The sequence below is a fragment of the Epinephelus lanceolatus genome, chromosome 5 (genome assembly GCF_041903045.1).
Source record: "Epinephelus lanceolatus isolate andai-2023 chromosome 5, ASM4190304v1, whole genome shotgun sequence".
Classification (NCBI taxonomy): domain Eukaryota; kingdom Metazoa; phylum Chordata; class Actinopteri; order Perciformes; family Serranidae; genus Epinephelus; species Epinephelus lanceolatus.
Window position 1 is genome coordinate 36,148,482 of NC_135738.1, and position 25,124 is coordinate 36,173,605.

The 25,124-nt window shown below is 40.6% G+C and overlaps 1 protein-coding gene across 2 annotated transcripts in view; it reads right to left on the bottom strand.

Moving 5' to 3' along the window:
* LOC117262213 (septin-7-like) overlaps positions 1–25,124 on the bottom strand; it is a 67,308-nt gene that overhangs the window by 28,880 nt on the left and 13,304 nt on the right. For both annotated transcript variants that reach the window (XM_033635000.2, XM_078168177.1), the window contains exon 3: positions 6,931–7,037. In XM_033635000.2, coding sequence (XP_033490891.1) covers positions 6,931–7,037 — 107 coding nt within the window. The remainder of the gene's footprint in view (positions 1–6,930; positions 7,038–25,124) is intronic.

Consider the following 25,124-nt stretch of genomic DNA (forward strand, 5'->3'; position numbering starts at 1 on the left):
TCGACACGACAATTGCTTTTCCTGAGCCTTTTCTCCTTTTTTGTCAGTTAGTGTGCAGTGTGCTTCTAGGGACATTTTGGTCCCCAGAAGTAGCTGCAGAGTAGTGGTCCTCACTTTTATGCTGCTCTTAGGGTTAAAATCATTACACTTGGTCAAGTCATCCTGTTCACTTGGTAAAGATGTCTGCAACGGGTACTGGCAGCTACCGACCCAGACCCATGGCGAGTCTGAGGGAGACCAAGTCAGTTGCCCAAGTAAGAGAGGCTTTGCCTGAGATAAGGTTTTTTTTCCCTTAGAAGTTGGAAATCCACAGCTTACAGCTACTTAATACAATATAAACTACCTTTTTTTAATATCTTGTGTTGACAATAAATGCTGTTGCACTTTTCTAATCCGTTTATAGCAAAGTTAGCATGCATTAGCTCAAAGGGCTAGCTTGGCTTGTTTACTATATTACGTGATTACCGCTGTGACACTGCATGTCCCACCAAACCCTGTTCGAAAATCTGGCACTTAAAGTGTTGCTTGATCCTCTATATGAAAAAAGGAACAAATAGTCGAATATTTGTATTGACTTTCTTTGTGTTCTCAAAGGTACCAAAACCAAAAAATACAAACAGGGTCTATATTCTAGATGAAACAACCCTTTTAACTTTAAATCCATTCATTTCTAAACATCTCACGATTCAGCTATGGATTTTCAGCTCAATTTTCTCACTCCCCTACCTACACTACCTACACAAGAGCCCTTCTGGGCCAGCCAAAAGACAAACTGAATAGCTGGCTCCTAGGGGAAAGCAGTTGTGTGTATTGTGGATGTGTGGATGATGCTTGTTGTCTTCATGTGCAAACATGACAGTGTATAGTCTAAGCTGGAGCCAAATCCTGCTGCAAAGTGATCTGACAAATGTGTTTTGATTTTGTGCATGGGGGCAGTTTTTAGGAATTATTCAACTTCATTAAAATTTATTATCAACTAAAGAGAGGAGGGATTTATTCAGCCTTTTAGCAGTGTGTGTGTGTGTCTGTCTTTATATGAGTATGTGTAAAAATATATAGCAAAGCCCCACCTGCTGGCAACAGAAGGAAGTCTGTTTTTAGTGATACTGAGTAACTTACACATTAATATAAATCTGTAGTAATGCGTGACAAAAAAAAAAATCCTCAGTTGCTGCTGTTTTTAAAAATCATGATTCTACTACAATTTAAGATCAGCTCAATAGAATAGTTTCAAAAGCATCATTATACAACTGTTAGTTCTGGCCCTGCAATCTGGTTGGTCGAGAGACAGTAAAACCGTGATGATATTGGAGTACAACATCACGGTTATTTCACTGTGTATGTATCATTCCGCCTCACAGCTGATTGCAATCAACAATCAAATCAAAACTGACGGTTAGTGTCAGTTAGGTCAGCAGTTGCGTTGTAGGCTAATTAATTCATCCACTGTCAAACAGCCAAAAATATGGATTTATTTCCTAAAATAAGTTTTGAATTGAACTATGAATGGTCATCAGAGGAAGATGAGGGAGAGGAGAAGCTGAATCCATCTGAGCACACATCCAGGTTTGTCAGTGTTTCATCAGTGGAGCTCAATGACTTGGAGAAAAGCAACATACTGTCAGATCAGAAGGCAGAGTCGGCTGTGCCTGTGAAGTGACAGTCCACCATGCAGTCACCAGAGACTTATTTCACTGGCTGCACAATTAATGGAAACGTGCAGATAATGTGTATAAAGAGTAAGTGCCTGGCGCACCATGTCTGCGTTACATAGCAACGGTGACAGCGGAGTCCTGAGGGAACTATTTTTGTTGGCGGAAGACAAATAAAATGCTTAAATTATCTATTTTGTCCTCATTTTTCGACATTTCTTAATCAGCCTTGCTTATTTAACTGTTGAACTGTTGTATAAAAGCAATAGCAATAGATATTGCTTAATTTAAATGCGCTTGGCTTGCAATGTCAATAGCTCCATGTGTGACAAAACAACTATACGCAGTCCCAAAGCCTTTGGCAATAAAAGTGAATGCCACAAATTTGATGCCAGGAGCGGCTGATTACCTGTGGGGCTGCCCCTTGAAAGTCAGAGATTTGAATCATCAGTCTGAGACCCCCTCAGTCGACTGAGACTGCTTCAAGTCGAGCAGTCTTTTTTTTTTTGCTTGCCAGTGTGCTGTGCAGTGTACGTCTGGAATTGTGTTTGAACCCTACATTTTGCTGCAGAGTGAGCGCTCTTCACTTTTATGCTGCTCTTTGATACAGGGTGCTGCGAACACGATGTAGCAGCCCGAAGGAGGAGAGACTCTACTCTACTCTCCACTCGCTTACAACTAAACACAATAAAATCTCTGGCTTTTGTTTGATATCTTGTGCCGACAAAAAATGTTGCACATTTCTCAATCATCAATAAATTGTTAGCTTATTTACTATATTACGTGGATGATGCTGTCACACTAAACATCCTACTGAATCCCGTTCAAACTTTAAATGAAAAAAAAGAAGAAGAAGAAAGAAAAAGTCAAATACTCGTATTGAACAGTCAAATCTGATTCACTTGGCATAATTCTGAGTCGCAGTAACACTGCTGCAATTTGATTTGCTGTTTGTTAGAATTTCTGAGGTTAAACACCATGGTGCCCAGCAGCCATGAGATGTTGCTGTAGCCCAAACCTGTGGTAAAACAATCTGATTTAATTTGGAGTGGTTCTCCATTGAAAAAGAAAAGGCTAACTGCTAGCTTGTCGGAGTAGAGACTTTTTTGCTTCCCGTGTGTGTTATTAGGAGGGAATGGTATCTGGTTAACAACAAGCTTTTAGGATTGCAAGCATCTTTCCGAGAGGATTACCAAACATGAAAGCAGCAGGACATCGCAGTAAAAATAGTCTTGCTCAGCACAGCGAACACAGCTACCTTAATTGACAGAGCATATAAATGAGGAATTGAGCATTATAACAGTCATGATGAGGAGAAGAGGCAGTGCTCAGTCAGATTATCACCTGTGTTAAACTGTGCGGGAAATGTGAAACAGTGCATTATGTCAAATTGTAAAATTGTGCAATATTCTGGTTTTGCATCTTTGTGCTATATGTGTTAAATGTGTGTGTGTGTGTGTGTGTGTGTGTGTCTGTGTCTGTGTCTGAGGGTGGGTGGGTGTTACGTTACATGGGAACATTCTTGCCCTACTACTGACCCTATCAGGCCTCAGGGGAAATACAAGGACTCTCACCCAATTCCCTGTTTTTCTTTGTCTCTCCACAGTCACCTCTTACCGACCCATCAGTGTCTGAGTCCACAGATACACTCCTCTCACTGTGTCTCTGCCCATTTCCTCCTGCACCCTGCATCCCTCCTTTTTCCTCCTGGCTGCACTGCTCCTGTCCACAACCCTTCTCTTCCACCTTATAGTAGTTGCACTTACCATCTTCTTTTCCTTCGTCCTTCATAACCCTCCTCCCTTTTTCCAAAATGCCTCTCCTCCCCTCTCTCTGTCCTCTGCTCCCCACTGCTACTCCAGATGCAGCCTCCCTTCTCCTCCTCCTCCTCTGTCATGACCATAAAAGGACAAAACCAGGCCCTGTGGCCTTGCTCTTTCCCTCTTAGTTACTCCATCCTTCTCTCTCGCCCTTCTTTTCTACAACACTCCATCCCTCTTTCTTCCTCCTCTCCAGAAGACTCCATCTCTTGCTCCCGCTCTCCTTTTTTCTTTACGTACTTTAACCTTTTACTCTCAGTGGCAGTATGACAACTACGACTGGTACAACCAATGTGGCTTTGAAACTTAATAATATTTTATGCTAAGGATGTAAGCAGCTATACTTTCTTCTGAAATTAAATGTTTCCAAGATGTCAGTCTAATCCAAGAGATTTCATAGGACTACCAATTAAACCATTTTATATTAAAAGGCTCCTTCCCAGAGTATTAAAATATTTTAGGTGATCCACGGATAGATTACTGAACAGGCCTACAGGGCACAGGCCCAGGGCCCCAAAGTGTCAGGGCCCGCCCGGCCTTCACCTGCAAAACTTTACACCAATACGGACCAGGAAGAGACACAAAATAACCACTAAACAATGCTACAGAACTGCAAAGAGACACAAAATAACAAGATAATAAGGGTTAAAAGAGCAACAAAAAGACACAAAACGACAACAAAGAGACACAAAATGACTAAAAAATTTACATAAAACAAACACAAAACAACTACAAAAAGACACGAAATGCTTAAAAAAAGGGCAAAACAACAAAAAAGAAACACAAAATGACTACAAAGGGGAAAAAAGTGACCAAAAAAGACACAAAAATTACAAAAATAAATAAAATACTTTAATGAGACACAAAATGACTACAAAGAGATGCAAAAATAAATAAAAAGGGACACAAAATGACTACAAATTAAAAAATTACATCTGATAGACACAAAATAAATAGCAAAAAAGGGTAAAACAACCCAAAAACAGACATAAATTGACTACAGAGAGGCACAAAATGACCAAAAAAACCCCAACAAAAAGACAAATGACTACAACAAAAAATGAGGGAAAAATACCACAAATGTTGTGAGTGTGTTTCCAGTCCTATGTAGGAGAGGTGGTGGGGCTGTCTGTGCCCAGGGGCCCATTGTCTCATAATCTGCCCATGGGGTGACCAGTCCATTGGCCAACTAACTTTAAAGTAGTGGGGTCAGATCTAAGTAACACATTGCCAACTCTGGTTCTAACACTTAATCACACACAGCTTATGAATTGTCCAGCATGATTGAAATTTTGGAGTCCAAGTTCTCAGCATCTCATCAATGCACTGACCAACAGGCAGGACACACCCTTGACATAAAGTAATTTCAAACATCTAGATATGTGGAGTTTCTAAAAGCAGCTGGAATGTTTGACATGTTATGTGGGCAGAGTCTTTGCCTGTGGCGAGTACAGATAATAAAATGTTGCAAGTCAAGTTTGAGGGGTGTAAAAGTCAAAGTTCAGACCAAGGTAGAATCTGAAGAATCCTTTGTGTTGCTCACTCAAAGAACAGACCTTTTATATCTAGGAATGCATGATACTCAAATGTTTGCAGATATCTGATAATAACGGATAATTTTCATGGTTGTGGTTTGGGCTGGGATAGACTGTTGAAATTAGAGAGCAGGTTGTGGAGGGGTTAGCAATACTGCCAACAAGTCACATGTGAAAATAGAGGTATAATTTACCTACATGACTGAAAGAAAACTAAAAAAATCAGACATACTTTATAACAGAAATAAAAACTGTTTGTGGGCATCATTAAGAGTTGCAAACCACTGACAAGCAGTTGGATACAAGGAATGCATCTCTTAGTCAACACCACAAACTGCTCCTACCAAAGAAAACCAAAAAACCTGTTTCAACTGTTACTTTGTTTCAGGGAGTTTTTTTCTGCTTTTGTGCAGAACTGTCAATCACTCATCTCCATTCAGATCTCATGCTGTAATGATAAACATCTGTGCAACTTGGCGGCTCAAATGTCTGACTTGGACGTGCTGATGCATTCTTAAGACTTTGGTTGCATCTGATCACTGTTTCATATGTAAAAGTCTCACCCTCAGTGTGCAGTACTTCTACATGTACGCTTCACAACAATGATGAACAAGCCTTGAGTTCCAAAAAATGAAATCAAATATATATATATTCTTTGGTATGTTTCATTCAAATAGTTTCCCTCAAACCAATATTGACATTTTCCAACGTAATACAACTGCATGAAGGACAAGCGTATAATAAATCTGCATTTAAGTTAAGTAAACCCAATCCAAGTAAGAAACTACAAATCTGGCAGCGGAATAGTTTTGCATTAAGAAAATACTGTAAAACTTGCATCAAGGCTTTCCTTTACGGGTTATCTACAATGTTTGTTTAGTGTTCTGAATTATTTTATATAATATTCTTGAAGATTAAAGTGCTGGTGGTGATGTGTTGTGATGGGAAGCTTTGGACAAATGTTAACAGCATCTCTCTTTGTCATCAGCATGAACAAAACTGTGAAGTTTAAATGCAAGTTTAACCAACAGCAGCAGTCATGTTTTCTTAAGCAGTCAGTCATGAGCCAAGTTCATCCAGCCATCTACATTTTCAGTTGACGCACAAGAAGCAGAAGACATTTGAAAACAACCAAACCAAAAATCTGTTTTTTAACTGTAAGTTAAAACAACTTTAACAGATTACAAAAACCTGTGCAGCTGCGTCTCATTTATGGCTCTGTTTTTCATTGGATGTAGCTATTTTTCTTGCCGTGGCAAAGATACATGACATTCCCATCATTAAACCTGCCTAGAGCTACTACCGACCCAAAAATCAGGCCCAACCCTACATGAACCTGCATAGTTTCTGTCTAAGCTCGACCCGAGCCCGAAACCACAGCAGCAGTTTTGGGCCAGAGCCTGATCACAAACCTGAATTTCCACTGTAAATTATTATTTTTAAAACATTTAAACATATATTACAAGCTAAAATAAACTACAGTCTCTCCAATGGGGACACAGACATTTGTGACAGGATTTCTGACACGCCCCTTCTCCTGCCGAATGTTCAGCATCATATGCAATATATGTTAAATCAAAATTGTATAACATTCCTCCTCAGTAATGAGAGGTGGCAGCACCCCATACATTATTCTTTATGACTTTACACAGTCTTCAAGGTCTGCATTAAAAAATAATCAAAGTTATAATCACGCTAGACCTGTTTAAATTGCTGTGATGTCATCAGCACATCATCAACTACTGAGCTGTGATCTTCTGACTTACCATGGTAGCAACTGCTTCTTAAGAGTTCATTTGGAGGAAGTCCGTCTGTGGTATAATATTTGACCTACTTACAACCTAACCTTGAAACATGAACCAAACTTGAACATCATGTGTGAAGCCAAATGAGTCTGTAGGTCGTGATGCTGAATAACCTCACCTGCACAGTCTTCTTTATGCGCTGGGAGGGCCCGGGGTAGTCCTTGGAGTACAGGTCAGTCAGGAACAGAGAGTTGATGAGTGTCGACTTCCCAAGCCCAGATTCACCTGAGGGCAAACGCACAAATTCAACAAAGTTAAATGGATAAGATCATGAATTTAATTCTAGCTCCATTTTATGGCATAGCAATGAAGAACTAGCATCTCATATTTTATTTGCCATGAGTACAGCGAATGAAAAGGCAGCCTGCTGGCCACATGTTCTGTGCATGCATACATACGTTCAACTACAGGCAGACACACATGCATTGAAGACCTTACACAAAAGCATGTGCATACACTGCACACACACTCTCACACACATATGGGGGCCTGGAGGGAAGGAGCAGGAGCAGAGAAAATAAAGTAGTTTCATCGTCTGTGAAGGAAAAGGTCAGGAGCTCGTCTGCCAGCAAGAAAAGCTTTCAGATAGGGGAATAAAACATTTCCTCTCCACCTCCTGCTTACTCCCTCTCTCACTATGCCCATTCATCCACTCTTCCTCCGTCCCTTTCACTAAACGCTTCCCTTACATATAAATCTTCCTGTTTTCTCTCCTTACTGTGCCAACTTTCCATCCTCTGCTCCCACACTGATGTTAGGAACACAGCATTCACACAAACACACAGTTAACATTTACTTAACAAAGAGCGCGGCCACTCCAAACATACACACTGCATACCCTCTCACACACGCACAATGCTGTGATTAATGGCCAAGCATCTGGCTCGTGTCTCATGAAAGGCGTTGGAGGATTGTTTGGTTGGAGGGAAGGACGGCTGCTTGTCCTAGCAAGACCTCTGACTGACTCCCAGTGCACCATCACGCTGCTCTTCAGCCTTTGAAAATCTGCCACTGCCACTACCCTGTGACCAAACACCAACCACGATGGGTAAACAGTAGCTTACCAAACATTTGCAAGACAAATATTAAGGAGGTTATTCTAATCAATGAGATCTACCAGATTAAAGACAGCAGAGTTGTAAGAGCCCAGTGTCATTTACTAGATTAGTATTCAAACTATTGTTTTTAAGTGTTATGGTTTTCCAGTGGAGCAGAGTGGATGCTGAGTCTTTGGAAATGAAAAGCTATCACCTAAGTCATTGATTACAGGGCTTGAGCACTGCTATAATGTTTCAGGAAGTTGTCATTCTAACCAATGGATGGGCCTCCAGGGCAACAGAGAGCAATGTAAAGTAACTGTGTACAACTTGAAAACAGAGCGAGCCTTGACCAAGTTCAGTGTTAATTAAGTAGTTGCAATATGCCAATGTTTCAGTGGTTTAAATTCAATAGAAATATCTCTGGCCAGTGAGCTCCCATTTCATTTTTTCATTTTTCAAAATAAACATATAAAGGTCTTTTTCTTATTTTGTTTCTCTTGCAGCATCAAAAATGTACCAAACTATGATCACAAAACCTACATACCCATCAAACCCTGGATTCTGTGAACCATTACGCCTCTATTAATTAATCTCGATTGATTCTCTAGTCTAAAAAAAGGTAAAAAAAAAAAAAAAAAAAAAAAAATTTAATCTATCAAAAGTTCCCACAACATGTCTTCAAAATCCAATCCAAATAATCAGAGCTGAACGGGGGAGGCTAATTGGGACAGATCTGTCCTCAGGGGGGTTTAGACTACAGCAGTGACACAAGTCTCTTTCAAACATGCACTGCAGCCCCAAACTTATCAAGACATTATCCAGATGAGCTGTAAATGTGAAAGCAAATGTCTGAATCAGTAGTATCAGACATTAATAAGACTTAACCCTGCCAGCTCACTGGTCCAAAGTCTGTGTAATGTCTGACTGAACCCATATATGAATACTGCTGGTAATTAATCCAGAGATTTCACAGCGAACAAGTGGGCATGTCGGTGAAATTTTTATGTGACTTATAATGATAGAAACATGCGGCAGTCATACAAGGCTGACAGAGTGGGTGCATTTACACGAACCCACAAACGAAAATGTCTAACTGAAGAAATGATGAGATTTAATAACTTCCGTCTGTAAAGGTCAATGGCTAGATCATCTGACAAATTTTAGAAACAGCAAGAGACTTTGTTCTTCATGACCAAATTACAAACTGGCTGTTTCCTCCCGCATGCTCTACCCAGGCAACACCCCTCGCCTAAACTAAATGGAGTATTTCCAGTAGATAAGAATGAGTCTGACACGGAAAATCTCCTGTTGTGTGCCTTAATTTACGGATCTGATTTTCCTGACGTTGTCCGGAGTTCATTTAATAAAAGGCTAGACTTAAGTTTTCATCACACTGTGGGCCTTTTTAGCTACAAATCCTCCACCTCAGCTGTACAAGAATTCACAACCCACAGAGCAAAATCCAAAGAGATTCACATTGGAGGACATTCTGACATTTGACAATGCCTGGCATTTTTGCTTGATAACTAAAACAATAACCAAATAGTTGCCTATTAATTTTTCTGATGATCAACACATTGCTTTGGCACCAACTTTAAACATAACTTAGGCACAGAACCCACATTTTTTTCCTATTCTTTACCCTGTTTAAGTTAGGCTTTTTAGTAAGAGTGTTGCTGCAATATGTATTATGTCTTTTATGCAGCAATTGTTCCTTAACAATTTTCCTTTTTCCAAAAAATTGACCAAAATAAAATACATTTTTGGACTTTTAATATTTGCGTTACAAACCGGCAGCAACATTGCTACAATAAGTCACTTAATCAAATCAAGCTGCTCTCCACAGCAAAGAAAAATCTGTATAGTGCTGGCAAGCTGTATTGCTCTTACCATATAGCACCTGTGTGCAGCCTAAAAGCAGAAAGCTGGAGGTTTTCCATTTCAAAATGATGATCAGATGTTGTTCCAGTAATTCTAGATTGATGAGCAATTTTCCAGATATGGCACAGCTCACTGAGTGTGCTTCTTAAAGTGCTCCAGATTGAGATGCTTTACTGTGACGTTAGCATGAAGTAAAATGCTAATTCAAAGATACACACTGCAAGGCTTTGAAAGGCTACATGATTATTAGCAAATGTCAGAAACACAGGAAAAATGTCATAACACTTTTTTAAATGCAAGCCAGCTTCTGGTGCTGATGAAGGGTCAGTGTGTTTGATTTTGCTGCAAAATACCTTTAAAGCTAGGGATGTTCTGTATTATTGGGGCGGTCCATTTTAACCGTTCAAGGCGATGGTCAGTAATGGCTGAAATTGAGAAGCTGCTTCATTAATGTTTTGTATGGTGATCTGTGCTTATGAGAAAGAGAGCGAACAGGTAACAGATTCGTCACCATGGAAACTGAGCAAATTTTGCAAACCCGGGTGTCAGAACAGAATCAATCATCAGTGCAACTGGTTCATTATTTTATTCATTCTATGGCCACAAATACTGATTCTCTTTTTATCCCCTTTAAATCAGCAACCTGCCAGAGGAAAACATCTGCAGGGAGAACGGTTTCATTCATACTTTCCACAGGACATCTGGGTTTTCCATCAGTCCATATCTTGTTGGTGTGAAGCCCCAGAGGATTCCAGTCTTACCCCTTCTTAACCCCTCGGTCTGCCCCCTGTGTGTGTTTGCTCAGTTATGGATGATATTCCGTCCCAGTGTGAGTTATGAACACAGATTGTCTCTGTGTCTCCTATAGCCTCTGCAGCCAGACGACGGCTGACGCACCCATCTGATGGACTGTTTGGAGTTAGAGGTCAAGCATGCACACATATGTATACACAAAGGCCATTTCATGACGAGATAGCACAGATGCATGAAAACCTCCTCCTTCTCAGTGCTGGGTAAATTGCTCCCAGTCCTGCAAAAGGGGGAAGGTTATCTAAACGTGGAGGGGAGGGGAGTGTGTTTGGATATGTGTGCCCTTCAGTACTGAACTATACATCTCCCTGTTAGCTTTGCTCTGTTGTTAGGCTAGTGTCACTACCAATGCAAACTCGACAAAACAAACAGCAGGTAATGAAGTGAAAAGTCTAACCTAACAATGACCCCACTCACATGGAGGGTGCAACTGGATTATCTACTTAAACTAATCAAAAACAATTAATGTGATGGATTAACTTGGACAACTGGAGAACCACCCCACGTTTCCCTTATCAACCTTATAAAACTGATACAGCAAACATGTTCCTGAACAGCTGCCCTTTTACAAATTTTGCAGACACAGAGCAACATCAGCATTGACTTGGAGTCATGTTTCTGACAAATATTCACCCTCCATTGAGCTCTGTATAAATCTGCATCAACCCAAAGAAAACTATTTGGCTCTTAAGTTGAAAAATGCTCCACTATGTTCACTGACTAGTCTTGAGCCTTGTCTGTCTGCTGTGGTGCTGAGAGGTAGATGGTTTATCTGGTTTTTACAACCGACCTCACGAGTCATGTGACAATTCCCTGTGAGTTTGTCACACCTCTCACATTGTACACACAATTTGATCGATAGTCAGTGTTAAAATAATAATAGGTGCAGCTTATTCAATGTCAGGCTGTTGGTGAGTGTCAGCCACCCTAGTTTTGCAGCGTGTCCTGCACCGTTGGCACTAATTGGCCACTGTCAGCTTTTCCTTTGTATGATTTAACATGTTGAATCGTTGTGGGAGACAACGGTGAAAGACTCTCATTGGCAGTTCACCTCTGTGCATTAGAAGAAAAATGGAAGTGAGGAAAGAAAACAAATGGCTAAAGTCAAGAGGGCATGACACTGAAACAGAACTGTTATTTAAAGTAAGATTGCTTTAGTCACTGAGCTCTTAATCAGAAACAGTCCATAGTTTTTTGTTATTGTTCACTAGCGCACAGTAAATATCCTTAATTTTTTCGGCAATGTGCTAGCGTCACTTTGGTATGTCTGGACCTTTAGTCCTAGTACAGACTTATATTAGAGGAAGGACGTCATTTCTGTCCTTATATTCATTTTCTTTTTAAATAATTGATTTCACATGTACCCACAGTAAGAAATTTGTCTTTTCTTCAAACTAAATTACTTACTGCTTGTGTAGCCAACATTCAAACAGGCCTCCATGACTGTGCCAGTCATGGCTGCCAGGAGTCACAGATGGGACACAGATGCACCACGAGCTATTTTCTTTAGAGTGACAATGGAGTGTCTATGAAAACACTACAAAAGTCAAAACAGTGCTTAAAGGATCTTGTGAGGGAATCTCTCTGGATGACTTAACCTGTGTGAACGCAGATTCCAGGTGCGGTATCAGGACAGAAAGTCGTGAGTCAAAATGTTACAGTTTCTGTTCCTGACAGGTTTGATCTGTGGTCTTACTGAACCAGACCTTCCCAGTCTTGTCTCTGGGACAGCTGTGATACTGAGATCTGCCATCCCAAAAGTCCAGACAGAGGCCTCAAAACAAACTTAACACCCTCAGCCACAGGTCCTGAACAAACACTAGACAAAGCTCGCCTACACCCCACTGACTAAACATCTTATTGGATCCTCAGCAAACATCATGTTGGCTGTCCTTAACTAAACAGGTCTTACAAACACTGTAATCTAGAAACTAAGCAGCATTCTCCACTTGTAAGAATAACAAGTAAACCTATTCTAAATGACATTCTGGTAGCTAAAAATTACAGGTTACTTTCTCTGACAGAGAGGCCCACAGTATGACGGATGCTTCACTCAGTCACTGCACTAGTCTAAACCCCCCCCCCTGAGGGCAGGTCCGTCCCAATTAGCTTCCCTAGTTCAGCTTTAATTAAATATTGGTTCCACATGACAAGTGGAAGCGCAGTGCCAGCTCTCTGTAAATAGACTAATGACCTGAACGTCAGTGATGGATGGCTGAGCCTTCCAGCTCATCCCTGCTGTTTCTCTTCCTCTTCCTCTCTCCCTCATCAGGACATCGCTACATCTCCCCACAGCCCTGTGTCACTCAGCCTCCAACCACGTTCTATTTTGCCCCATTTCTCCATCCCTGCTGTCAGTCTTCAATTCTTTCACTGTTAGTATGGGGATTATTATGCCTCACATGAACAGAGGGTAGTCATTGCATGCGTCTTCATACATATATTCCTATTTTTATTTTTTCATTTTGTTTTTCATTTTTTCACTCAAGTATTACATGTGATGAACACTTGAATGTATTTTGAAAATAAACTGAGAAATAATCGTCTGTGTTTTATCAGGTTCAATTAGGAAGGGGAAAATATCACAATACAAAACACTCACAATCAGTTGATCGAATTTCCATTATTGGGATAATCATAAATATTGTGTAACACCCACAGAGGCTGCTGGGCAACCAACAATTTAAGAAACCGGAAAACAGGCTGCATACAACTCAAAAACCTAAAAAAAAATGCACAGATCTTCATCAAGCATTCACATATTTTGTATTAAAAGATATGATGCCATTTAAAATAGTTTATTATGATTATTATTATGCGAGATTATTTGTTTGACACAAATCAAGTTGAACAACTGTGTTGCTAGAGTGTAATGTTTACACAGATTTAAATATTGTTTTAATTATATGAAGGACCACAGTTCTTTTTTGTATTTATTCTTTGTATTTGTCAACATAGAAAAACTGAATCAACATAATATAAATCATACAAAAAACAAACAAACAAGGAAACCACAATAAAAGCGATTACTGTAATTAGTATGCCTTTGTGTTACGTAATTTGTTATTTGGTTTCTCTTGCAAAAGAGATCTTAATCTCAATGGGACTACCCAATAAATAACTAGCCCAAAGACGTATTTTCACTGCTATAACGATGGTCTCCTCATAAAACTGGGCAGTCTATACAGTAGAAAGATGCAAATAGTTTTAAAATCGGTGCTACATGACCAGAGAAAACAGAAAAAGAAGGCTGTGGCATTTGCTTTCTCTCAAGAGGTAGGAAACCTGCAACTACCACAATGCACTGCGCCACACCAGACCAATAAATGCTTCTGCTGGCGGGTGATGTAATGTGAGCGTGTCCGTTTTGACCATAGTTTTGACACAGAAAGCAATATGCTGGTCTTCTGGTAACAAACAATCTTGAATTACAGGAAAGTGGTGAGCTAAAATGTGTTTCTGAAAACATTTTAGGTGAGAAATAGGCAACGCAGTAACAGAATCTTCTGACATATTTGATCATTACTGCTTAGCTTTACCATGTGTTTTGAGTTTCGTCGTAGTTTGAGAGAGAGAGGTGCGGTTTTCTCTCTTGATCTGCTTCTATATTTTGTCTCCATAGTATGGAAGTACAATCTGTAGTTTGCAACAGCCCTAGAGACAGTGAAAATCCGCTGTGTGATGCAAAATGTGTCATATGAACTAAAAACTAAATGGCCACAAGTTTAAATTAATAAGCAGGTACAAGAAGAACACAATGACTGTTTGGCAAATGGGCTCTGTGATCTCACTGCTGTGTGACAAAATGGCTTGTAGCAGCCGGCATCCACTTATCCTGAAAACCGTGTTTGGGATGAACAGAGATCTTCCTTGGGATGTCCTCGGGACAAAAGGACGCAGTGGACTCCCTATGGACGTGCCAGGGAACACACCTTATTGTTCACCTGATAATGTTATATTGTTAAAAATGAATCCGGGTTGAAATCAGAAGGAGGAGCACTAGTTAATGTTAGCTGTTTGCAGCTGGTGGCTGCACCTAACAGCTAACAGATGTTGCATTGAGTTACATTACAATGTATTCAAGCTCTATTCAGTAAAAAAAAATAAATAAAATTATGATATAATGTATATGGTAAAAGGAAGTTTTAAAGCAGTTTTCGTTTTACATGATTTTTATGTGAAAGGATATATTAATGGCTGTTTCATAAATTTGTATGCTTAAATTTGTGCTCATTCAAAAGTAGTGTTCTGAAGGGGTTAATTACTTAAAACAGTTCAGGTATTTTATGGTGCAGATTTCTTTGTTTCCCTGGCACAAAAGGGGGGATAAATAACAAAAAAAAAACAAAGTAAACAACAAAAACATAAAAATTCTGGTATCGGCTATAGGCCATCAGCCAGATTGTTATTTTAAACATTTTTATCGGTATCAGCCAGAATCTCACAATTACTGCATCCTAATATATTGAAAGCCATCCATATTGAATATGTTTAGAGAGCTATTGCAAGATGGACTGTGAGAGACAGAAAAACAAACAAATATAAATGGTCAGAGTGGATTTCCCATGGGATTCCTGGCATTCCTCTCTCTCTTTCTCCCATTCTGTCTCTCCCTCTCTCTCTCTCTCTCAGCCCTGAGGCAGCAGCTGGCCCCCTCACATCCTGACAGGCCTACTAACTAGCACCCAACACAACCACACATACAAACACACTCACACACACAAATACACTTAAATAGATTCACACACACACACACACACACACACACACACACACACACAGATGCACACCTAACAGGCATGTGTGAGGCCTGAACCAGAAAGTGTGAAATGAGACATCTGGGGAACATACAGGCATAAAAAAAGAACAGCAGAGTCACAGACAGACGGTGGATGTGAGAAAAGTTGTGTTTGCACCAAACTGTTTGAAAAGATAATTCTCCATTGTTGAGGCTAAAAGGGACTGACTGACCCAGAGGGCAAAGGTCAGTGTTTTGGCAAAGATAAAGATCTGCAAGTCTGCACTGTCTATAGAAGAGTCAGAATCCAACCTAAACTGTGTCAGCTCTCCACCTGACAGCAGTGGTCCACATTAGCTGATTACAGGAGCCTTGGAAGGACACAACCCACTTTCCTCCGTTTTTTTAAATTAGGGCGTGAGTGTTTTGCTACGATCCACTGAACCTGAGACTAAATCTGACAGAATCGGCACGTGCTGGGTCACAGCAGACATGTGCATCTCAAAATAGAGACGGAGAGAACCAGAGCAGAGAGAAAAATTGGAAAGAAGAGGGAAAGACTTGCCTGCAGTGGTTTGACTGAGCATGCATGAACATGCACATGTGCACGACCCCATCCACACACACTCATACACTGTGACAGAGTAGCCTGTGTTGAGTGTTGTGCCCAGAGGTGAAGAGGAGTCTTTGTGAAGTAGGTTTGTAAACAGGCTGCTGTCCAGAAGCAATAATGACGAGGCCTGTGCTGCTGTAACATGGCTTAATACATACTAAACTGACCACAGATCTAGGGCGGAGATCAGACTGGAAAATACTGAACTAGAGACTTTGACGTCATTCTGTAACTTTCAGCTGGCCTGCTCACAATCTAGAAAGTGGGGTTTCTGGACAGCATAATGTATTTTTGGAGCCCTGAGACTCTTCTCAGTACATGTTTTTGTGTCCTCTATGACATCAAGCAGCTGAGGAATAACCAAGAGAAGACCCAAAATAAGTGCATGAATGTCACATCATGTCCAAGAAGTTCAAGAGAGGGGAAATGAGCAGCTGTGGGTCTGAAATAATGGCATAAAGCTGAAAGTATTCATGTTTGAGAATTCTAATGCCGTGAAGGTGACATGGGAACATCTTCGTGTAAAAGGACACAAGTACCAACTTGTCATTCTGGGATTTAGAGTGTGGCAGTTTCTCAACTGCCACACTCTAAATCCCACAGCCTGCAAGAGTAACCAGCAATGACGTACTTTAAGTCCATAAAGCACAGCTGTGTGCAGCCCATAATGCATAACATAAGGCATTCACACAATAAAAACAACACCTGTACAATGTAACACAGTATAACAGCCTATTCATCCATCCATCCATCTGCTTATCCAGGTCCGGGGCACGGTCGCTAAGCAAAGCCACCCATATGTCTCTCTGTAGCCACTTCCTCCAACTCCTCCAGGAAGATCCTGGGACATTCACAGGGCAGATGGGACATATAATCCCTCTACTGTGTTCTGGGTTTGCCCTAGGTTCACCTCCATACTGGACTTGCCAGATTACTTCCAGGTAGGCCGAATAAAAACAATGGCTCTGTTCCATTGAACTCCCCCATTAAGCAACACTAGTTTGCCAGCATACACAATACCACGGTACGGGAAATGACTTACCTAAATGGAATACAACCAATATTAATGTTATCAATTGCAGCTGTGTCTTTCCTGTGATGACACGTCAAAATGCTTCTCTGTGCCTGACAAAGAGCCAAGTTGGGCTTGAAACATTGCGATTTTCCAAATGTCATAAAGAAGAAACTCTGTAAGGGGGCGGATGACAGTGTTGCGAGTCCTTTGGGAGACACAATAACTGCTATGAGAAATACCTATTGCCGTGCAAGGAGAGGATTTCAAGCAGTGGTGTCATCAGTGTTGTCTAAAATATCAACTTATCAATATAAACTGATACTAAATATCTGAAGTGGTTTCAATACCCATTTTTTGCAGTACTGATGCACCGCTACCAGCTGTGGTATCAGTGGTACTTTCTTGGGCCTCTCTTATTGTTAATGTTTATTACAGACATTCTGCTGTTCTCTTTATCATTTGCCCTCAATGTCAATTTCTTCTGTGGTAGTGAAAATGGTATCAAGTACCAATATTTTTCAAGGTACTGTATCAAAGTTAGAAATTTCAGTATCATGACAACACTAGGCACCACGTGTCACTTTTTATGATGGCCATTAGACAACTTAATATACTGTTAACTGTGCACTAAGTGTGCTTTTGTGCACTCTTTGGGGTAGAACCACTCATTGTGGTTATCTTTTACGGATGTTTTATTTTATGCATTTTGATTTTGCTACATCAACACTCCCAATAACAGGTTTATCAATTTATTGGCCGAACACTGTTATCAGTCAAAAATCATCTTGTTGACTTCAATCAACAAGGCTGTTTTCGCTGAGAGGTTTAATTTAAGAGAACAGTAAATATTTAATACTTATAAAACATAAGAAAATATAATACCAGAATGAGAATATAAGAAGCAATACAAATATGGAATATGTCTTTGGAAACATTCAGGGCATAGATCTGTTTAAAAGCCTATAATAGCTTAAGGACCAGCACATAGCTGTGTTTGTGTTTTTAAGTTTTTACAGCTGATAGAGATTGTGGAACTATAATGTGACAAAATGAATAAGTTCCCAAATAAAAAAGGCCGACCGGTACGTCGCTTTTATGTTGCTGCCACACGTAACTGTGGGACAGCATTATCTCCTTTCCTTTTGTAAAGGGTGGTCCAGTGTATCCTATGATAAAGGAGATTATAAAGAAAGCACTGAAGCGCCTTTCCGTAGCATTAAGAGAATCTGATCAGCTCTTATTATGGCAGCCACTTAGATACTTCTGCGTCATTTCGCTCAGTTAGGAACCCTCTTAAGCATAAAGACAGTTGGCAGTGGCTGATGTTTATCTGTTGTGTCACATCAATTTTGTGCTGGATAAATGTTGTATTGATTACTTGCAGGAGAAATCAGACAATAGTAGCTAGTATAGCCAGCTGCTGAAACAAAAACAAAATAAACAACCGCAAAAAAAAACATCAGTATCGAGCTATTGGCCAAATTGTTATTCTAAACATCTGTATCTGTGTTGGTCCAGAATTTCACAATCGGTGCATCCCTACCAATAACCTCAGCCAATACAAAATGTTTAAAAGACATGGATACAAGTGGAGGACTGTGATAACCTTTTAGCTGTCATTACACTAAAAAACACAACACCCTGCACTCTGATTTGAATTGAGAAACGTCGAAAAAGCTAATGGGAGAGGCAAGCTCTCAAGAATGTTTTAAGAGAGCTAATTATCTAAAGCTACTGATTGCACCACTTTAAGATTAAGCAGAGTGCAGCTGGACTGTTTCCTGAGATAAAATGTGTGAAAAAATGAGATGACTTACATAATCTACTGCATCATTTTAAAGACTTACTGTTACATGAGCAGGTCTTGAGATCAAAATCTTGAAATCCTTGCAAGAAACAGTCGGTATTAAATGAAACAAAACTTGCTTTCCCCTAATCACATATTTCTGCAGGTACTTGCAAACCACACTCCTTGAACTTTAACCACAGAAGGGCACTGTTCAGCAACAGAAAATAGTGTTGAAAGAACTGAAATTTTAAATGAGGAATTAGCACATGCCAGTAAGATCTGACTGTAGCTGGTCTGAGAGCTTCACCAGCCTCTCTGTCACGTTAGCAACCACAGTTTGTTCTTTTGTTCTGTTACAGGTCACTCTGAATTGTAAAACAGTGACTGTAGCTTGGTAAAGTTGGAATCCTTCATCCTGAGCTTTATGATGAAGTGAAGGTTGGAAATAAGAGTGATTAAGAAGATGGAAGGAAAAAGGAGTTAAATACTTTTCACAGACATTGAGGAAGTGAGTGAACGTGAGTGAATGTGTGTGCTTGGTGTGTATTAACGCATCTGGTTTAGCCAGCAGATTAAATAGTCCAAAGCCTTCCTTCACTCACTCCCTTCTGCAAGGTCAGTAGGCAAGGCGGTCAATCCTAAGCCTGTCAGACCATCTTATATGGACACACACACACACACATTGCACAATGTTATTACACACACACACACACACACACACACACACACACAGAGCTCAGAGGCTTAGAGAAGTACAACAACAACAGGATAGGACAGACAGGCAAACAGTCTTACAATCACACACGGATCAGTGAGGCAGATAAACAGATACTGACTTAGTAGGCAGACTACTAACTCGACTGTTAAAGAGATTCTAGCTCACGATCCAGCACTTAGCTGGCTCCTTCATTCACAGGCCTTGACTAACGTATGAAGCCCCTGTTGTGCTTACTGGCCCCATAAACACCAACTAGACAAAAGTTCTAATGGAAATATTAAAACACAACAGAAAACAGACAAGTTTGCAACACTGCTCTGTACAGTTTGAAATTTTAAGCGTGTTGAACTACTAGTGACACCTCAAGTCAGTGATGTAACAGGAGGTGTTGCATAAGACTTTTTAGAGGAGACAATAGACTAAAAGGATATTAACATCTTAATAAATGACACTTACATAATCAGATACTCAGTGTAAGCCATTTATTGTTGTAACAAGACTAAAGGTGTACTGACATTACAGTAGAAAAACAAGGCTCTTCCACGCGTTGGTCTGAGCTGTATTTACCACTCTCAAACTTTAATAGGAGACATTAGCTATAATGCTAATGTTGCTAGCAGTAGATCTCTACATTTCAGAGACATAAATGGTGTTTTTGTAACAAACCCAGTAGTTGCATCTACATGCTGATATTATATATTATCAGTGTGATAGAGATGGAAGATGTTTTTCCACGATAATGCTAACAAGCAATCAGAGTCTACAGCCACGCCAACAGCTCTGTGAGGCTGTACGGAGCTGCGTTTGAGCTAAATGCTAGGCTTACGTATAATGTTTATCACATTCACTATCTTAGTTTAGCATGGAAGAATGTTAACATTTGATCATTGACAATAAACACAAAGTACAGCTGAGGCTCAGGGTCATTAGTTTTGCAGCTATTTGGTCAAAAATTGAAAAAAGAAATGAAAATTTTGAACTGACAATGGCACAAAATGCAAAGTTATTACAATTCAATCAGAATGTGGCAATCCATCAAAGAGTTGTTTACTAAAAATATTTTGCTAAAAAAACAAAAATGTCAACCTCATAGTGAATTAAAAGTCAGGGGATAACCAAAGTCAGTAGGATTCATCCTCTGGTTTGTATAAAATGTTATGGCAGTCTATCTGATAGTTGTTGAGATATTTCAGTCTGAACAAAAGTGGTGGACGGAGAGACTGACATTGCCACTAACTGATGTGGCTAAAAATACCACACATTTCATTGTTGCAAATTCTCAAATGTGGGTGGTGCTGTCTTTCTCTCATATTAGTTTCTGGAGCATTTGTATCAATAGTTCTAACAGCAGAAACATGGCATGGCCAATGACAACGCCTGGCCCAGCTGGCACAAACACGCAATCCCAGTAAATTGCACAACATGCTCTCTTCCGCAATGGTGGAGGTAACAAACATCGGTCTACAGGGGGGCGACGTAGAGTTGATCAGAGCGTTTCCATGACCACAGTAGTAAACGAACATGCAGGGCGCCCAATAGCTCACAGGGAAGAGCTTGCACCCCACATAGCCTGGGGCCTTAGCAGTGGCCCAGGTTTGAGTCCAACCTGCAGCCCTTTGCTGCATATCTTTTTCTGTCACTCTCCAGCTGTTCTATAATGAAGGCAAAAAACCCTGGAAAAAAAAAACTTAAACAAAAAAAAAACAAAACATGCTGACTGTGAAGGATGCATGCTGTACTTACTGCACACAAAGAAGAAAAAAGGAAAACATAGCCGATAGGATGTGTGTGATAAATATGCTGAACATGTTCACTTAGAGCTTTATCAAATTGGTCAGCTGTGGTTATTTTAAGTGGAAGTGAGCTGAAATAGGAGGGGACAACTTTCTCTGACTGTTTTTATCTCGGCTCAAGGAGCAACACCCTGACTGCAGCTCATGCTTAAGCTGCATTACAGTTTTTCAAGTGACACACTCCAGAATGCAACAATGTGTAAAATTAATCGTGCATAGCTTGAAGAGTCTGCATTAGCATGTTGCACGTTGTTCATGTTGCATGTTACTGCCCTAAGACATCATTTACATGAACTATACGAACCTGTAATTCATCATTTTCAACATAAAACAATGAACTGATTAGACTGAAATGATATGTAGGTGTACTGTAGTGGTAGTGGTGGGGATTTTTTGAAAAGCATTGATCCAAATCAGGAACTATCTGATAAAAAAACAGATCAACAAGATTCTGACCAGGCATTCAGTGCCAGCTTCTAGTACTTTGCAGTTCAAAACTCTTCTATAGAGACATTTTGGTAGGTACCAAAAAGATTGATGTATGATACCCAGCACTCATTAGCTGTAGGCCCATGCTGATCCAAATGTAGTGTGAGAGAATTATTCACCCTGATAAGAAGTTAATGCTTGGGGAAACTTGGGAAAATGCTGAATAACTCAGCATGATTATCAAAGCCAGCAAAACTTAAGAAGACCTTGTATTAGCTGAACTCTAATGCAATGTCCCGCATGCAACTCACAGCTCTGCTTGCAAGGTCAGACTCATAAAAAGCTTCTGATGTGCTCTCCTCCTGAGTTGCTTTAGGAAAGCAGGGGCAGCGGGGCTGTTAAGCCCTGGCCTTGTTACACATCAGAAGCAGCATGAAGCAGGCATCACTTCCCCTCTCCTCCCAGCACCCTTCAGTTCGGATCTGACTCTCTGCTCTGTTCGGCTCTCTACACTGGCGCTGGATCTTGCTAATCTTTCCAGGAGTTTCTATTCAATCTGCCAGCTGGACAAAGGGGCAGGAAGCCGCTTTTTCCCCCTCAGAGAGAGGCGGATTGAGAGGGAAAAGACAGAGAGTTGGATCTGGGAGGAAGAAAAGAGAGGCTAAAGACGAAAAACCACCAGATGAGCAGTTTCTGGTGGCGTTCCTTCTCAGGGAGTGACCGACTGAGAGCAAAACAACTAGAGCTGCATCCTGGTGAGCCCGCAGCTCCACATGGGCATGACAAGCACCTACACAAACACACAGTGTGGTCACAATACCATCATTCTGACTTCCATACCAAGAATTGGTTTAATATATAAAACCTAAAACAACACCACATCAGAACAAGCAATATCACAAAGCAAAACAGTCCACCACAGCCAGTGGTGTAGTGTCATTTGTCTTGGCATGGCAGGTCTTCTGTTGAAGCTAGCTCAACTTTTGCTGAAACATGATGCATTCAGCAACGTGTGGTGTTGGCCAGTCAAATACATGAAACCACATATTCCTGGTAGTGTACTTTCTGACAAGAACAGGGGAATTCAACTATTTATCTCAGGATACAATGATTTTTTGCTGGCCTTCCTAAATTGTATTTCATCACCTCACTGGGAGCTGTTGCAACATGCCTCCACCAGTGCAGCCCCTTGCATTTCTTGAGCATGGTGCCCAGTTTTAGCCTGTGCTACTGCCACTGGCAGAGGTTACTCAGAAAATGTAGAGCTCAACTGTTTTTGTTGTGATACTGTCAGCAAGTTTGGTTATGCTGTTAGCAATTATGACAAATACAGGGGGCAAATTTTAGTCTAAAATTTTGGTCAGGCTCATAAGCATTTAAAATGATGTACAGTACAGGCCAAAAGTTTGGACACACCTTCTCATTCAATGCGTTTTCTTTATTTTCATGGCTATTTACATTGTAGATTCTCACTGAAGGCATCAAAACTATGAATGAACACATGTGGAGTTATGTACTTAACAAAAAAAGGTGAAATAACTGAAAACATGTTTTATATTCTAGTTTCTTCAAAATAGCCACCCTTTGCTCTGATTACTGCTTTGCACACTCTTGGCATTCTCTCCATGAGCTTCAAGAGGTAGTCACCTGAAATGGTTTCCACTTCACAGGTGTGCCTTATCAGGGTTAATTAGTGGAATTTCTTGCTTTATCAATGGGGTTGGAACCATCAGTTGTGTTGTGCAGAAGTCAGGTTAATACACAGCCGACAGCCCTATTGGACAACTGTTAAAATTCATATTATGGCAAGAACCAATCAGCTAACTAAAGAAAAACGAGTGGCCATCATTACTTTAAGAAATGAAAGTCAGTCAGTCCAGAAAATTGCAAAAACTTTAAATGTGTCCCCAAGTGGAGTCGCAAAAACCATCAAGCGCTACAACGAAACTGGCACACATGAGGACCGACCCAGGAAAGGAAGACCAAGAGTCACCTCTGCTTCTGAGGATAAATTCATCCGAGTCACCAGCCTCAGAAATCGCAAGTTAACAGCAGCTCAGATCAGAGACCAGATGAATGCCACACAGAGTTCTAGCAGCAGACCCATCTCTAGAACAACTGTTAAGAGGAGACTGCGCCAATCAGGCCTTCATGGTCAAATAGCTGCTAGGAAACCACTGCTAAGGAGAGGCAACAAGCAGAAGAGATTTGTTTGGGCCAAGAAACACAAGGAATGGACATTAGACCAGTGGAAATCTGTGCTTTGGTCTGATGAGTCCAAATTTGAGATCTTTGGTTCCAACCGCCGTGTCTTTGTGAGACGCAGAAAAGGTGAACGGATGGATTCCACATGCCTGGTTCCCACTGTGAAGCATGGAGGAGGAGGTGTGATGGTGTGGGGGTGTTTTGCTGGTGACACTGTTGGGGATTTATTCAAAATTGAAGGCACACTGAACCAGCATGGCTACCACAGCATCCTGCAGCGACATGCCATCCCATCCGGTTTGCGTTTAGTTGGACGATCATTTATTTTTCAACATGACAATGACCCCAAACACACCTCCAGGCTGTGTAAGGGCTATTTGACCAAGAAGGAGAGTGATGGAGTGCTGCGGCAGATGACCTGGCCTCCACAGTCACCGGACCTGAACCCAATCCAGATGGTTTGGGGTGAGCTGGACCGCAGAGTGAAGGCAAAGAGGCCAACAAGTGCTAAACACCTCTGGGAACTCCTTCAAGACTGTTGGAAAACCATTTCAGGTGACTACCTCTTGAAGCTCATCGAGAGAATGCCAAGAGTGTGCAAAGCAGTAATCAGAGCAAAGGGTGGCTATTTTGAAGAAACTAGAATATAAAACATGTTTTCAGTTATTTCACCTTTTTTTGTTAAGTACATAACTCCACATGTGTTCATTCATAGTTTTGATGCCTTCAGTGAGAATCTACAATGTAAATAGTCATGAAAATAAAGAAAACGCATTGAATGAGAAGGTGTGTCCAAACTTTTGGCCTGTACTGTATGCTTAAGGTATGATGTGTGAACTTTCATGAAAAAGAAAAGTAAAAGTAATTCCTCTCAATCAACACCCACTACACGTGTGAGGTGGTGAGACTCTGCCTGTATTTTCTTATTTCCTCTTATTTTGCTGTGTTCAGGATGTTCTTGGATACAGCATGCAGGTGAGGTAAGCGCACCACAGACTTTTGCAAGCCCAGCAACTAACTTCCATCAGTCGAGCAGCTAACCTCCAGTTTTGCCCTCTACTAATTTGAATGGAGATAAAATGATTTAATCGTGCTGCTTTTCTAGACTTCCCAAATGTTAACAGGCTGAATGGATCAAATCACAATAGTGGAACAAGTCATTCTGCAGGGGTTGTGACGCTCAAAAATATTTTTTCACTGATTTACGGATGTCTCTTTCACAATGTAAGTCTATATAAAAAGTCTTTTCAGGCCCAATGGCATCATGTGATAGACCTGGAA